Source organism: Heloderma suspectum, chromosome 2, assembly GCF_057233095.1.
Source record: "Heloderma suspectum isolate Gila_16-S chromosome 2, 16-S_ref, whole genome shotgun sequence".
Lineage (NCBI taxonomy): Eukaryota > Metazoa > Chordata > Lepidosauria > Squamata > Helodermatidae > Heloderma > Heloderma suspectum.
The window spans coordinates 366,534,292-366,551,779 of NC_139459.1; the positions used below are offsets into that span (position 1 = coordinate 366,534,292).

General features: G+C 47.6%; 1 protein-coding gene and 1 pseudogene across 2 annotated transcripts in view; both read right to left on the minus strand.

Annotated features, from left to right (window-relative positions):
• The window catches only part of LOC146355900 (uncharacterized), a 31,622-nt gene that overhangs the window by 3,056 nt on the left and 11,078 nt on the right, over positions 1-17,488 (minus strand). The window contains 1 exon segment of the mRNA XM_084831148.1: positions 16,668-16,678. Within this exon segment, the coding sequence (XP_084687274.1) occupies positions 16,668-16,678 (11 nt within the window).
• Positions 236-7,050, minus strand: LOC146355901 (zinc finger protein 202-like; annotated as a pseudogene). Its single transcript, XR_014788017.1, has 4 exons — positions 6,973-7,050; positions 3,046-3,561; positions 2,726-2,852; positions 236-388 (listed from the first exon to the last, which is right to left on the minus strand). The product of XR_014788017.1 is annotated as a zinc finger protein 202-like (transcript).

A 17,488-nucleotide genomic window follows, 5' to 3' on the forward strand; every position in this document is an offset into this window, starting at 1 on the left:
GAGACTCTGAGCTGTGTTAATGCATCTTGTGATCATTTCTGTACTATGTTTGAGGCCTGTGTGTATAAGCTGCCTTAAAATAGTGTTTAATCATTTGATGGTTTTAATATAAATTGAAGTATCTTGTTTTAACGTCACCTTCTGAGGGCCATGTCCTGAAAGGAAGCCTCAAAATACCAAAAAATGGTAATATTATCTCCCTCATCATGATTGCACTTGGAACCCAGCACTCTCTTTAGGCAGGAAAACAGGGAGCCTTACGGAGAGAGGCCACGATCCCACGGTTCTCCTCCATGATTTTCCTGTGCAGGGCTCTCTGGTCAGGATCCAGCAGTGCCCACTCTTCCTCTGTGAAGCACACAGCAACCTCCCCAAAAGCCACCAGAACCTGGAGGAAAAGAAGAAAATGTTTCTTTCTCAAGGATAGCAGAAAGTGAGGTCGCTCGGCATTATACTGCAAGATTTAAACATGCTTGCTGTGAAAACCAGATCAAGGGGGGAAAACAGCAAGAAACGGCTATGGCCCTCCTGTCCTGCTTGTGAGCTTCCCAAGAGTCTGGCCAATGTGGGAAACAGGACGCTGGACTTTGGTCCCATCCATATGATCTTAGCTTTGCCAGAAGGAAACAGAAGGAGAGAGATTCATTTAGGTCCTGGGAGGGGAGGGAGGCACCCAGGCTGCTCCCTGCCTGTCTCCCCAGCGATCCTTCTGCCTACCTGATCAGGTTCCACTCCGTCACAAAGGAAAAGAGTATTCCTTGCCGGTGTCATTCCAGCCCCTGTGAGAGACAAAGATCATAGGAAGCCCAAACTCCTGGCAAGTTTGTTCCAAACTCCTGGGAAGTAAGCCCCTCGGAAAACAATAGGAGTATCATCCCAGTCAAATGCATAGAATTGCCCTGGAAATCATACAAGTCTAAGCACACCTGGGTAGTACAAGATGTCTTATCTTTAATTTGCATTTTGAGAGTTTAGATGGGTAAAAATGTGTGTTTCCAGATTTGGGCTCTTGGCCACAAATCAAACTGTGCATTTCCATGTATAAAATCTCCAAGTGTTGAAACTTAAACATCTTTCTTTCTTCCTTCCTTCCTTCCTTTCTATACCATGCAATAGCCAAAGCTCTTTGGGCAGTTCACAAAAATTAAAACTACAAGGTACAACATAAATCAATTTAACATATGAAAGCTTAAAACCACAATATAACACAATACAACCACGGAGTCTGTGGACTTTTGGATGATTTTTTTACTTTCCCGAAATGTACGCATATAAATCTGTAGAAAAATACGCAAGTTTCTGCTGCGGAAACATAGAATGGATTAGGGAACAATACACTAAATGTTACGTCCTGGGGAAAATTATGTAAATACTTACGTAAATACTTACGTAAATGTTTACGTAATTATTTCCGTATTTTTCTGCACAACGGAAAAAAATATTCGCATCAGTCTGTGAGTGGATGACGGAATGAAAGGCACCTGACAATCCGCAAAACACAGACGGAGCGGATTTTACACAGTCCGTACATCCCTAGTTGCCAGAGCAGAAAAGGCCCTCTTCCTGCTAGCTTCCGCCTCACTTCCTTTGGCAGGGGCTCATGGAGAAAGACCCCTGAACAGGATCTTAGGGCCCGGGCAAGTACATATGGGAGGAGACGATCCTTCAGATAACCTGGTCCCAAGCTGTTTAGGTCTTTAAATGTTAATACCAGCACTTTGAATCGAGCCCAGAAATGGACTGGCAGCCAGTGCAACTGGATAAGTACTGGCATAATATGATCTCGTTGGCCAGTCCCCCTTAACAATCTCGCTGCGCTGTTTTTGGACCAGCTGAAGTTTCCGGACCATTTTCAAAGGCAGCTCCACATATAATGCATTGCAGTAATCCAGACGAGGGGTTATCAGAGCATGGATAACTGTAGCTAGGGTATCTCTGTTCAGATAAGGGCATAGTTGGTGTATCAGCCTAAGCTGATAGAAGGTGCTCCGTGCCACTGAGTCCAACTGTGCTTCAAGTGACAGTTCTGGATCCAAGAGCACCCCCAAACTACGAACGTGATCCTTTAGGGGGAGCGCAACCCCCCTTCCCCCAGAACAGGGTGAACATCACCTAGCTGGGCAGGTGAACAACCCACTAACAGTACCTGCCCAGCTAGGTGATGTTCACCCTGTTCTGGGGGAAGGGGGGGTTGAATTGTCTGGATTGAATTTCAGTTTTTTGGCCCTCATCCAGTCCATTACCGTGCCCAGGCACTGATTCCGAACAGCCATTCCCTCACCTGGATTTGATGAAAAAGAGAGGTAGAGCTGGGTGTCATCTGCATATTAATGGCACCTCAACCCACCTTTCCAGATAACCTCCCCCAGCAATTTCATGTAGATGTTGAACAGTATAGGGGATAAAATAAAGCCCTGTGGAACCCCATAGCATTGTTGCCAAGGCACAGAGCAATGATCCCCCAGCGCCACCTTCTGGAATTGGCCATCCAAGTAGGAGCGGAACTACTGCAGTGCAGTGCCTCCAACTCTCAACACAGACAACCTATCCAGACGGATACATAGTTCTGAATTGTGGAAAAAGCTGGAGACAAGTGTCTTCCCCAAAAAGACTGTGTGTGTGTGTGTTGGGGGGGGGGGGGGGATAAAAGCAATCCAAGCATCTCTTCCATACTCCAGAGAGCGAGACCAGGTTGAAATACAGCCACCCTCAAATTAATCCTTACCCTCCAAGGGGGAACATCCATCACCCCCCCGCCTGATCCCCCTTTGTGGGGGGCTCTGTCTGGTGTCCGATGGAGCCATCTCTGCTGCAGGGAAATCAGGTCCCACTTCTGCAAACAGACTCTGAACCTGAAACAGCAATCAGGATCCAAGACATGGAATGATGAGAAATATTACAAAATGAATGAGAGAGGCAAAAAAGTTGGAGGCAAGGTATGGCAGATCTCTCCTCAGGCAATTTCCAGAATGGGTTGGGGAATTAGTAGAGAGTTTTCGGACACCCTCCATCACGTTCCTGACCCCTTGGATGAAATGCTCTCACCTGCTGCTCTTCCGGCTTCCTGTCCTCTGCCTGGCTCAGGAGGAAGCCTTCTGCCAGGGCCACCGCCTGGGAACTGGTCCCCGCCCCACATTCTCTCACCCAGCTTGCCATCTCCGCTGGCAGGATGGCCAGGAACTGCTCCAGGATCACCAGGTCCAGGATCTGCTGTTTCGTGTGTCGCTCTGGCTTCAGCCACTGACGGGAAAGAGCGTGGAGTTGGCGGCAAACTTCTCGGGGGCCCTCAGCCTCCTGGTAGCGGAACTGCCTGAAGCGCTGGAGCTGCACGTCTGAGGTGTCCATGTCCTCATCCAGGTCCTTCTGCATCATTCTTTGCCAGAAATCCTTACTGCGCCTGGTCTTACTGGCATGATGGTCTCTTCTTCCTTTATGGCCAGCTGATTTTTGCTTTGCCATCTTTGATCCGTGTTCCAAGGAAGCTTTCAAGGGAGCCAAAAAATCTCTTCCCTCTTCTGTATCTGGATAAAGATTGCTGTACAAAGCAGTGCTATTAAGGCTCTGTAAAGGCAGGACATGGATCTGTTAAAGGATTATTATATTGTCAGGACAAGATGAAATTCTAGCGAGGAGCAGGTCTTGTCCCGGAAGGAAAGGCAGCCGCATGTCAAGACTCAAAAGGAAAACTAGAGACCTGGGGAGGATCCTTCACCTGAGAGCTACACGGAAGTCCTTTATTTGCTTGAGAGTCAGAAGATGTCTTATCCCCTCCCCTCACACAGTCCCCACTCATTCGTCCCCTTAAAAGTACATTCCCTCTCTTGCCCTTGATGCCTTATATGTTCTTCATCCAAGCCCCCAGCCACAGACCCTCTCCATGACACCTTCTGTTGCTGCCATCTTCTGCTTAAGCCTCTCTTATGTTACATTTACACTCACCTACATTTACACTTCATTAAAATTGGTCTAAATTAAGTCTGTCAGCCATTTAAATAAATATTTATTGATTTGTCAGCTGATTTTCAAAGGTGAATGTATTAATCAACCAAATCCACTTATGTACAGAAGCTAGAAATTATGATGAAAACAACCTTTCGTTTTAGTTTAGAAAGACTCTGACACTGTTCAGATGTCACACTAAGCCATGGTGGTTAGCATTTTTGAGCTAACCATGGTGGCTTAGCATGACATCTCAACAGGGGGCCAGACCCAACCATGGTGGTTTATTAACCATGCACCAACCATTGCAACATGGCTAGTGGGCTCCACCATGGCTTAGCGTGATGTCTGAACAGGCCCCCATGGTTAGAGGAGCACTACCATAGAGCTCTGTAGCAAGAGTGGCCAAAAATGGCCATTACAGGAGTGGGGCTGCTGATGGTTGTTGGCAGCCATTTTCTTCTTTCTTTCTGATTCCATTAAAAAAATAAGCAAAAACTAAATAAAAATGTTGAATAATTGTTCAAAATCACCATATCGCTAAAACACGCATTTGCACAAATGCGCGTTTTAGTGATTATGCACAATTTTCCACCATTTTAATTTAGCCTTGCAGAGGCTGCTGGGATGCATGATGGAATGGTCGGAGGACTGCAGGAGAGGTAGGTAGTTAGAGAGTGGTTAGGCTAACCACTCTGTGGGCCATGGTTAGCTGTACATGTGGCAGGGGCTCTCACAGTGGATAGCTCCAGCCACCCTTCCCCAATGTGCATTTGAACAGGGTCTGTGTTTTACATTAAATAGTTATAATGACACATAACTTTTCTTCCTCATTTTGTGAGGTATACGGCCTCAGAGAATGGAGGCTCCATTCCTAACTACAGATGTAAAATTTCCAGAACTTTTGAAGCCATGGAAAAAATGGAAATTTGGAGAAAAATTGAAAAATAAGCAATACTTATTTTTTAAGCACTCTTTACAGACCTAAAGTCGCTTTGTTGCCTTAGGACAGCCTTCTCCAACCAGGTGCCCTCAAGATATTTTGGACTTCAGTTCCTATCAGCCTCAGGCAGAATGGCCAATGGTCAGGAATGCTGGCCATTGTAGTCCACAACATCTGTAGGGCACCAGGTTGAGGAAGGCTGCTTTAGGAACATAAAGCAGCCTTAATGTTCCTAAAGTTATATTATTCATTTATTTATTTACAATATTTATACGCCGCTCCACATCAAAAGATTTCGAAGCCGTGAACAGCAAAGATAAAAGAATAAAACACCATGTTAAAACAGTTAAAACATTTTAAAAGACACAAGTTCTGATAAGGCCAAATTTAATAAATCTAATTTAATAATTTATAATAAATTAATTTATAATTAATATTATAAATATATTAGGTATAACATGGTTTGTGCATAAAATTATCATTGTATTGGAAAACTTTAAAAAGTGAACTCAGTAAATTTGTAATTATTGTCTGAGTAAACTATTCTTTTAAAATTTAATATAGCAAACGTGATTAATTTTATGAGCAAACCAAGTTATACATTACCTGTTTTAGATTCCTAGTTTATGCCTGACCAGAGGGAACCAGCAAGTAGTCCATGAAACATCTGAATCATCCTAGAAACCAGAAGAAGCAGGAAGAACGAGAGGCAGAGGAAAACAAGTCCAGAAACACAGGACTCTGTAGAACAAAACCCAAACTGTCAAGAATGTACACTTTCTTCCATATTATGATATGGTGACTCTATTCACATGTTGGGAAACTGAGTAGGACTTGGAGCATCCCAAAATGTCTATCAGTAAAAATGACATTGGATCAATAATTTTAATAAGAAATGGAAGAAATAACTATGCTGAGAATCTTTCAAAGAGGATTAAAAACATTTTTCCCTATGGCTTCATTATTTCCAGATATTTTACATCTCTAGTCTTTCTATAAAAATCTTATTACATAGTTTTTAGAAATCAGGGTGCGGGGGGGGGGGAAGACTTGGTAATAATATATAACCACCTTGTCTTAAATTCAAAAAGAAAATATTCCACAGTCCAAAGCTGTTCAATTTTTTAGAAAAAAAGGTCCTTGGAAAAAGCGTTTGTTCTGAATCTTTCCGGAGTCTTTCTGGACATTCACATCTCTAATCCTAACTATCGTAGGCAGGAGTTGCCTCACTGGAACGGGACAAAAGTTCTTACAGGACAGTGTCCTGCTTCCAAGGAGGACACAAGTTTTGTGCCCCACAGAAACTGGGCATCACCGCTTGTGCTCTGTCGAGATTTGCCTTTTTTTGTGTTCAGGATTTTTAACTCCCCTTATTCATTCTCTTCAACTTTCTCCTCTCCCTGTTTATTTATTATCAGCCTTCTCCTCCTCCTCGAAAGCGCTGCTCTCCAGCCGCCTCTCGCTGCTGGCCCGCAGCGCAGGGTTGGCCCAAGACCTTTTGCTGCCTTTAGCAAAGAATGCCACGCGCGCCTCTCCCCTCCAGCAGCAGTCACCAATAGTCAACAACAGTCGTCAAAATGACTAAGAACCTGCTCCCCTTTCAGGGCTCCCCACGTCAGCTGCCTCCCGGGAGGGCCGGCCTTGGTGGGGGCCCTCGTCCCCTCCGCCCACCTTTGCTGGCGCTCGGCAGTCCGGCCAGCCCAGCGGAGAGCGAGGGGAGCGTCTCAGCCCCGTGCGGACCGGCGCCAGGGGACCCACGTGTGCGGGGGGCGCAGTGCCCGATCAACGGGGGAAGGATCTTAATTGACTCAGCGCTGCAGCTCCCCCCACCCCCGTCTGCCAAATCAAAGGGGGGCCCCGGGCTGCCGGGGGGAGGGGAGGGCAGGGCGGCGCTCCCGCCGGGGTGAAATGGGAGGAGGGTCCAGCTTCCCTCCAGGACGCGAAATCAGATCCTGACACGCTGGGGGCTGAATCTGCATCGCCTCCCCCACCCACCGGGGTTTCTCACCCCTCCATGTGCCACCCCCTCGCCGGCAGCCCAGGGACTCCCCTTCTCCCCAATGCGCACGGCGGGGGGGGGGGGGTCTTACCTGATCCCACCCAGGAGGCACCGATGCCTTCGGGAAGGGGGGAGCGCATTTCCGATGGAGGACGCAGCCCTCCCCTTCCTCCCCAAATGCCCGTCCTCTCTAGGAATGTGTTTCGGTCCCTTCAACCCTTAGATGGCCAAGCGGCAGGATCCTTTCCCAGCATCTCCCCAAGCAGGGCCGGGGAGACATCTTGCATTGCGCCTCAGTGATTTTTGGCTTCCCCTCCGGCGCCGCTGGCGGCACTTCCTCTTTTCTGTCCCAGACGTTTCCCCCGCTTGCTCAGTGAACCTGTTCAGCCCGTGGGCGTTTTGGCTTTGGTTGAAAAACTTTGTTATTCCTGTTCTTGCCAGGAGGCTCAAAAAGTCTCAGCAGCTTCAACAAGTCAGCCCAGGACACTTAATCCCTAAGGGGTTTAGGGAAGAAACAGCCACTTTCAGCCATCACCAGAGGGCAAGGGGCTCCTTAGGGCCGTGGAGCTCTTTCTTCCTGCATGCGACTGCCGAAGCCGGAATAACTTCTGTAAAATATACTTCGCTGGGAGAAATGTTGCTGTTTTTTGAAGGTGCAGATTTTTTTCTTTTTTCTTTTAAATGAGATCATCCTGGACCTGGCTGTTACTTTCAAAAGCTCTCACCAGCCGGCGACCAGCTTTTCTCATGAAACATCCACTCTCACATTATGTCTTGGAATCAGACAAGGATAACAAATGTTGCGCTTACTTTCAAACATGTATATAACACCGTTCCTACTTTTTAGGATTTCTGAGCAGTGTACAATCATTTTACAGTACAAATACAGTAATAATTCATTAAAATCCCAAAGGGTGCTATCTTATGAATTGTGGTTCAGTCGTTCAGTCGTGTCCGACTCTTCGTGACCCCATGGACCATAGCACACCAGGCCTTCCTGTCCTGCGCTCTCTCCCGGAGCGTGCTCAAGTCCATATTCATTGCATCGGTGATGCTATCTATCCATCTCATCCTCTGCCGTCCCCTTCTCCTTTTGCCTTCAATCTTTCCCAGCATCAGGGTCTTTTCCGGGGAGTTTTCTCTTTGCATTAGGTGGCCAAAATATTTGAGCTTCAGCTTCAGTATCTGTCCTTCCAAGGAGCACTCAGGGTTGATTTCCTTTAGGATGGACTGATTTGACCTCCTTGCAGTCCAGGGGACTCGTAAGAGTCTTCTCCAGCACCACAGCTCGAAAGCATCAATTCTTCAGCACTCAGCCTTCCTTATAGTCCAGCTCTCACAACCATACGTTACTACTGGGAAAACCATAGCTTTGACTAGACGGACCTTTGTCGGCAAGGTGATGTCTCTGCTTCTTACTATGCTGTCTAGGTTTGCCATAGCTTTCCTCCCAAGGAGCAAGCATCTTTTAATTTCATGGCTACAGTCACCGTCTGCGGTGATCTTGGAGCCCAAGAAAATAAAATCTGTCACTGCTTCCATTTCTTCCCCTTCCATATGCCAGGAAGTGATGGGGCCAGATGCCATGATCTTCGTTTTTTTAATGTGGAGTTTCAAACCAGCTTTTGCACTCTCCTCTTTCACCCTCAACAAGAGGCTCTTGAGATCCTCTTCGCTTTCTGCCATTAGGGTGGTATCATCTGCGTATCTGAGGTTGTTGATAATTCTCCCGGCAATCTTAATTCCGACTTGTGATTCATCCAACCTGGCGTTTCTCATGATGTACTCTGCATATATTTATTTATTTTATTTATTTATTTATTGCATTTATACCCCGCCTTTCTCCCTCTCGCAAGGAACTCAAGGTGGCTTACATTATCCTCCTCCTCACCGTTGTATCCTCACAACAACAACCCTGTGAGGTAGGTTGGGCTGAGAGTCTGTGACTGGCCCAAAGTCACCCAGTGAGCTTCCATGGCCAAGTGGGGACTAGAACCCGGATCTCCCGGCTCCCAGTCCATCACTCTCACCACTACACTACACTGGCTCTCATATAAGTTAAATAAGCAGGGCGACAATATGCAGCCTTGTCGTACTCCTTTCCCAATTTTGAACCAATCGGTTGTTCCATGTCTGGTTCTTACTGTTGCTTCTTGACCCTCGTACAGGTTTCTTGGGAGACAGGTAAGGTGGTCTGGTACCTCCATCTCTTTAAGAATTTGCCACAGTTTGTTGTGATCCACACAATCAAAGGCTTTAGCGTAGTCAATGAAGCAGAAATAGACGTTTTTCTGGAATTCTCTTGCTTACTCCATGATCCAGCGAAAGTTGGCAATTTGATCTCTAGTTCCTCTGCCTCTTCGAAACCCAGCTTGTACTTCCGGTAGTTCTCCGTTCGCATACTGCTGAAGCCTAGCTTGTAGGATTTTGAGCATCACCTTGCTGGCATGTCAAATGAGAGCAATTGTACGGTAGTTCAAACACTCTTTGGCATTGCCTTTCTTTGGAATTGGAATGTAAACTGACCTTTTCCAGTCTTGTGGCCACTGTTGAGTGTTCCAAATTTGTTGGCATATTGAGTGCAGCACTTTAACAGCATCATCTTTTAGGATTTTAAATAGCTCAGCTGGAAGACTGTCATCTCCACTAGCTTTGTTGTTAGTAATGCTTCCTAAGGCCCACTTGACTTCTCTCTCGAGGATGTCCGGCTCAAGTTCAGTGACCACACTATCATGGCTATCAGGGGCATTCAGATCTTTCCTGTATAGTTCTTCTGTGTATTCTTTCCACCTCTTCTTAATCTCACCTGCTTCTGTTAGGTCCCTGCCTTCTTTGTCCTTTATCATGCCCGTCTTTGCACAAAACGTTCCCTTGAGATCTCCGATTTTCTTGAAGAGATCTCTAGTCTTTCCCATTCTGTTGTTTTCTTTGATTTCTTTGCCTTGTTCATTTAAGAAGGCCTTCTTGTCTCTCCTTGCTATTCTCTGGAACTCTACATTCAGTTGGCTATATCTTCCCCTTTCTCCCTTGCTTTTCGCTTCCCTTCTTTCCTCAGCTACTTGTAAAGCCTCCTCAGACAGCCACTTGGCTTTCTTGCATTTCTTTTTCTTTGGGATGGCTTGAGTTGCTGCCTCCTGAACAATGTTACAGACCTCCATCCATAGTTCCTCAGGCACTCTGTCTATCAGGTCTAATCCCTTAAAACTATTCCTCACCTCCACTGTATATTCATAAGGGATATGATTTAGGTCATACCTGAATGGTTTCGTGGTTTTCCCTACGTTCTTCAATTTCAGCTGAAATTTTGCAACAAGAAGCTCATGATCTGAGCCACAGTCAGCTCCAGGTCTTGTTTTTACTGACTGTATGGAGCTTCTCCATCTTTGGCTGCAAAGTACATAATCAATCTGATTTCGATATTGACCATCTGGTGATGTCCATGTGTAGAGTCGCCTTTTGTGCTGTTGGAAAAGAGTGTTTGCTATGATCAGCGTGTTCTCTTGGCAAAACTCTATTAGCCTTTGTCCTGCTTCATTTTGTACACCAGGGCCATGCTTGCCTGTTATCCCGGTGATTTCTTGACTTCCTACTTTAGCATTCCAATCCCCTATGATGAAGAGGACATCTTTTTTTTGGTGTTAGTTCTAGAAGGTGTTGTAGATCTTCATAGAACCAATCAACCTCAGCTTCTTCAGCCTCAGTGGTTGGGGCATAGACTTGAATTACTGTGATGTTGAATGGTTTGCCTTGGATTCGTACTGAGATCATTCTATCGTATTTAAGATTGTACCCCAGTACTGCTTTTCCCACCCTTTTGTTGACTATGAGTGCTACTCCATTTCTTCTAAGGGATTCTTGCCCACAGTAGTAGATATGATGGTCACCTGAATTAAATTCGCCCATGCTTGTCCATTTTAGTTCGCTGATTCCCAAGATGTCGATGTTCAATCTTGCCATCTCATGTTTGACCACCTCCAGCTTACCTTGTTTCATTGATCTTACATTTGTTGTTGTTCAGTCGTTCAGTCGTGTCCGACTCTTCGTGACCCCATGGACCATAGCATGCCAGGCCTTCCTGTCCTGCGCTCTCTCCCGGAGCGTGCTCAAGTTCATATTCATTGCATCCGTTATGCTATGTATGATCTTACATTCCAGGTTCCTAAACAATATTGTTCTTTACAGCATCGGATTTTATTTTCCCTACCAGACACATCCACAGCTGAGTGTCCTTTCGGCTTTGGCCCAGCCACTTCACTCTTTCTGGCGCTACTTGGAAATACCCTCTGCTCTTCCCCAGTAGTATATTGGACACCTTCCGACCTGAGGGGCTCATCTTCCGGCGTCATCTCTTTTAGCCTTGTGATACGTTCCATGGGGTTTTCTTGGCAGGAATACTGGAGTGGGTTGCCATTTCCTTCTCCAGTGGACCACATTTTGTCAGAACTCTCCGCCATGACCTGTCCGTCTTGGGTGGCCCTGCACGGCATAGCTTATGGCTTCACTGAGTTGCGCAAGCCCCTTCGCCACAACAAGGCAGTGATCCATGAAGGGGAGGCAGTGATCCGTTTTGACACAAATAAGTCCTTCAACTCCCAACATGGCTAGATGGGGGAATGCTGGGAGTTGTAGGACTTACTTTTGCAGAAAGATGCATAGGATTGCCTCCTACATCAAATAAAAGTAATACAAGTAAAAACGTCTGGATGAATAAGAACATTTGGACCGATTACCAAACAGATTAAAATGTCGACACCGGCTGAACATGTTTAAGGGAGGGCATTCCATAACTGGGGTGATGTGGCTGAGTAAGCCCATGCAGACAAGCTGGAGAGGGTTCAGAGGACGGCAATGAAAGTGATCAGGGGACTGGAAACAAAGCCCTGTGAGGAGAGACGGAAAGAACTGGGCATGTTTAGCCTTGAGAAGACTGAGGGGAGATATGACAGCGCTCTTCAAGTACTTGAAAGGTTGTCACAGAGAGGAAGGCCAGGATCTCTTCTTGATCATCCCAGAGTGCAGGACACGGAATAATGGGTTCAAGTTACAGGAAGCCAGATTCCGGCTGAACATCAGGAAAAGCTTCCTGACTGTAAGAGCAATACGACAATGGAACCAATGACCTAGGGAGGTGGCGGGCTCTCCCACACTGGAGGTGCCCAAGATGAAGCTGGACAGCCATCTGTCAGGGATGCTTTGACTTGGACTCCTGCATTGAGCAGGGGGTTGGACTTGATGGTCTTGTAGGCCCCTTCCAACCCTGCTATTCTATGATCTGATGTTAAATAGCATAGCTCTGATAAAGGAGGAATGTGGAGAAATCTTTCTGTTTTGTAAGACTTGGAGCCAGTATGCCTTAAATGAATGCCCCATGATTAGTGATGATATTGTGCAATGGCACACTTGCTCACAACTTACCCTCCATGCAGCCAGACCTTTCCTTGGTCTTTCAGGCCCAAATCCAGGTGGGGAGGGCAGAGTCCCAGAGACTAGCAAAGATGCCCCACCTTGTCCTGGTCCTATATTGCCTTAGGAAACGTCTGAGCCTTCCTGTGTTCCTGGAGGAGTCCTCCTGTGTGTTCACCCAGGCCTGTTTGCTGCTTATCTCAGCCACTGGCAGGAGGGGGTACACAGTGGGGGCTGGAGGTCTACTCTGAGGCAGCTGCTGCTATTGACTTGGGGCACAGTGCTTGTGGCTTTATGTCCAGGCACCAGTGCGACTGATGAGGTTGGCAGCAATGAGAAAAGTTAAAGCAGTTTTTGGAAATAATACACCCATTTCATATGTTTTTAAGAGGGAGTGTGGGGGTGGAGAACATCTTGATTTTGAGCAGGAATGCGTTGCCTAGTTATTGATCTTACACTGGATTTGTAGGCCTTTTCCCCTCAAAAAGGTGCTCACAGGGACTTACTGAGAATATGAAGTTAGATAATGGAACTCACAAATGTAGCCCACACACCTTTTCTGTGAAGTGATGTTGGAACGATGCCATTTGAGGCAAAGAATTAGCATGCTGGAAGACAGTGCTCAACCCCTCCATGCTTCGTTGTTCATTTTAACTTGTGACAAATCTCTCTCTCCCCAGGAATTCTATGGAGTGGCATTCTGCGATTAGGCAGCCCTAGACCACCAGTTAACTACTCCGACTCAGTTTTCCCCAGGGCAAAGTGTCACCAGGAATGCAGGTTTTTCCGGACTTCTGGTCTTAAACACAGAGAGTTTTGGTTCAGGAGCAACTCTTTGAGCCCAAACATTTGCCTTTTCTGTCTTATTTCAAGTAGATTCCTAGTACAGAATAAACACTAAGTCTACAATGCTGGTACAAGTAAAATCAGGACTAGATCATGATGCATATGTAGGAACAAGGCCTGTGAAGAACAAAACATCATAGTAAAACAGACATCTTGCCCGTCTTCCCAGAAACTGAGTTCTCCCTGGGAGAACTGAAATCTATGACCACTGGACTATCTTTTATACGTGCTAAGCCTTTTTACTCTTGATCTTAATACAATAGAAATATGAACGCTAAATTTACTCTAAACATCCATATCTCCTGGTTTCAAAACTGGATGTCTAGCTACAAAAACATGTCTGTGAAACAACATTCCTGATCATCATAACATGCAATTGATATGTCAATGACAAATGAATCAAATGTCACAAAATAATTATATTTGTGTTTTAGCCTGGGACACCCAAGGGTCCCCGTTTCAAGCATCCCTTCCTAGGATAATATTCGTTTATGGATGTTGTTGCTCTTGACCTAGTAACATTGTGACCCCCTTGATTTACACTGTCTGGCCCAGAGCTTTCCCAGGAGGTTAATTTCACAAGAAGATTCCCACAGGAGTGTACTTGGAAAAACACTTTTACTAAGAGGCCCAGTTGTGTGGGATTGGGTGCTGGAATAGAATCTTGAAATCTGAATGCAGATTACCCTTTGGTGCATTGGCTCATGGAACCCTCCAGCTGCTTAGATTCCTGAGTTTTTGTCGTATTTTGTAGTTTGTGACAACCTACCATTTTCAGTATTGTCAAATAGAAACACGATCTACACTCCATCATTTAGTATTGTTAAGTAGAGACTCAGTCCTCTTTGAAGCGCTGTTGCGTACTATACATATGCCCAAGTACATCAGTATGTCTACACTATACACTTACTTGAAATAAAGGTCTTCATCATCTGATTATTAACCAGTGATTATAGATCTATGCACCTTGTTTTCACATATATAATTGTTCTTATGGTCCACTGATTTGTTCTATTTGTTATTGCTCATGACCTAATACCATTGTGACCCCCTTGATTTACACTGTCCTGTTTTGACCCTATAACCTTCATGGTCAGCTTTCAGTCTACTCCAGTAGCCAACTCCAGACACAGACAAAGGATTCTTTTCAAGGCTTTATTCCTTTTACAACTTAATAACTCTATCACCAGCTACTAAGCTATGAACAACAGAGTAATCTATGCCCCAGGTTGGAAACAGTTGGTCCCCGTTTGAACGAGAATCAGTTGTAGACCCTGAACTTATGGGCTAGGGAGAGTCCCTCCCCTTTTCCCTTGGATCCTCTGGACACGACCGTTGCTTGCGTGCCAAACAGGCGCTACGCCTCCTTTCTGCACCCTCCATAGCTCGTCGCTCTCTGCATCTGTGTCGAGCATCCAGCCAGCCCTCCTCCCGCGCTCTGTCACTCCCAGGACCACTATCTATCTCTGGAATGCCGGCAGGAGGAATCTCTGCCAGCTGCAGGGCTAGGGAGGGATGAGCGTGCTCCTCTTCCATGGACAGCTGTTCCTCCTCAGAATCAGAACTCTGAGGTTCTATGGGCTCAGTGTCCACCCTGACATCATCCCCACTCCCATGAGGCCCCCCCGGGCTTGTGGGGGTACAGCTGGTGGAAACGCCTCAGCAGCAACGGAGCATGTACATATTCCGCTGGTTCCCAGGGTCACTCATCTGGCCCGTACCCCTTCCAGTCCACCAGATATTGCAGGCATCCGCGAGAAAGGCAGGAATCCAGAATCTCCGCGACCTCACACTCCTCCTCCCCCTCCACCAGCACTGGCGGCGGCGGGGGGGGGGAGCCGGTCGAGCGATGAGGGTCGCCAGAAACCAGGGGGGACAGCGAGGACCGATGAAAAACAGGATGGATCTTCATGGAGGGGGGGAGAGCCAGGCGAAAAGCAACAGGGTTAATCTGGGCAGTAATCTGGAAAGGCCCCGTGCGGCGAGGCGCGAGCTTCCTTGTGGGAGAGTGAGAGGCTGGACAGCCATCTGTCGGGGATGCTCTGACTTGGATTCCTGCATTGGGCAGGGGGTTGGACTCGATGGCCTTGTAGGCCCCTTCCAACCCTACTGTTCTATGATTCTATGACTCCGTGCAGGGTCTTGGCGACGCCAACATGCCCAGCTGTGGGGGAGTCGTGGCACTGATGGAGGACCTTCTCGCAGAGGGGTCTAGAAGGCACATAGACCCAGCCGGAATGGTAAAGCAGGCCACCTCGCAAAGAGAAGGGGGTAGGGTGTGGGGGGAGAACAGAGGCTAGCCCCAATTCCTCCACCTTTGTGTGAACAAAAGCATCCTGAGCCTGTGCAGAGTGAAAGAGCTCCTCCCAAGGGTGAGGCACCGCAGATGCCGCCAGGCTCTGGGGGGGAAGAATCAGAGGGGGGGGGGATTTCCCTCACCCCCTGGCTGGAGGTCCAGCTTATGAGAAAGAGCATCTGCTTGCAGGGTGTTGGAGGCCTTCACATGGCAAATCTTAAGATGGAACCGGGGAAAAAAAAGCGACCACCTAATCTGCCTCTGGTTTAAGGTACAGGCTGTCTGAAGATGTTAGAGGTTGCGATGGTCAGTTCTAACTTCGACTGGGTGCTGTGCCCTCTCTAGAAGCTGACGCCAGGTCTCCAAAGTGGACTTGATGGCCAACAGTTCCTTCTCCCAGATGGTATAATTCCTCTCAGACATGTTCAGCTTCCTGGAGTGGTAGGCGCAGGGTTGCAACCTGCCGCCCGCCCAATCTGGTTGAAAAAGCACCGCCCCCACCGCAAAGCCAGAAGCATCAGTTTGTACCACAAAAGGTCTCCTCGGGTCAGGATGTAACAGGATCGGCTTGGTACTGAAAAGCCTGTTAAGCTCCTCGAAAGCCTGTTGGGCAGATGCCGTCCAAAGAAAAGGAGATTTCCTGCCCTTAACGAGGTCTGTGAGAGGAGATGTCAGCTGAGCAAAGCTGGGCAGGAACTTTCTGTAAAAATTTGCAAAACCCAGAAAACGTTGCAAGTCCTTCTTGGTGGATGGAGCCTGCCAGGAGAGAGCAGCCTGGACCTTTGCAAGATCCATCCTGATTCCGTCAGCTGAGATAATGTAGCCAAGAAAGTCCAAAGAGGTTAGGTCAAATGCACATTTCTCCAGCTTGGCAGACAGATGGTTCTCGTGGAGGCGCTGGAGGACGGCGGAGACATGATGCTGATGGGCGTGGGGGTCCTCAGAAAATATAAGTAAATCATTGAGATACACAATGAGGAAAGTGTCCAAACAGTCCCAGAAGATGGCATTCATAAACTGCGAAAAGGTGGGGGGGGGGCGCAGGCGAGCCCAAACGGCATCACTAGGTATTCATACGCTCTGTACCGGGTTCCGAAAGAGGTCTTCCACTCATCCCCCTCCCAGATACGAATCAGATTGTAGGCGCCACGCAGGTCCAACTTTGTGAAAAACTTGGCTCGCCCCAGGCGCTCCAACATCTCAGGTATGAGGGGGAGGGGGTACTTGTCAGGGATGGAGACCGAATTGAGGGCTCTATAGTCGTGCACCGGGCGGAGTTCTCCAGATCGTTTTGCAACAAAAAAGGTAGGGGTGCAGGTGGGGGAGGAGGAAGGGCGAATAAAGCCACGTTTGATATTTGTGTCCAAAAACTCGCGCAGAGCTCGAAGTTCCGGCTCTGACATCGAATACAGCCGGCCAGCGGGGATGGTCACCCCTGGAATGAGGTTAATGGCACAGTCAAAAGGGCGGTGTGGGGGGGAGCTGGTCGTCCTCCTTCTTGTCAAAAACATCCCGAAAAGCCGCATACTTCTCTGGGAGGATCACGGTAGCTGAAGAACTGCCAGAAGCAGTTGAGGAGGGGGAGGAAAAGGTTAAGGCCCGGGCTGCGACTGGCGCCTCGGTCGGGAGGCAATGCTGCCAGCAGTAGGGAGATGCAAACTCCACTTGCTGAAGCCCCCAAGAAATCTGAGGGTTGTGCTTAGAGAGCCAGGAAACACCCAGCACGATTGTGTATTGGGGAACCTTGGCCAAGTGAAACTGAATCTGCTCAACGTGGGACTGGGCGCGCAGAGTGAGCGGAGCTGTAATCCGGGTCACTGCACCCGAAGAAAGAGGACACTCATCGATGGTCTTCACTGCCAAGGGGGCAGGAAGAGGCAGGGTTGGAATCTTGTGGAAGAGAGCGAAGTTCTCATCCATGAAACTGGTCGTAGCCACCGAGTCCACTAAAGCCAGGGCCTCCACCCCACCGGGAGGAGCAGAGGTGAACATGCAATAGGAGATGGGAGGGTGGGGGGGGGATTGCGGAAGGCACCCACCAGGTGTGGAACCCACCCCCACA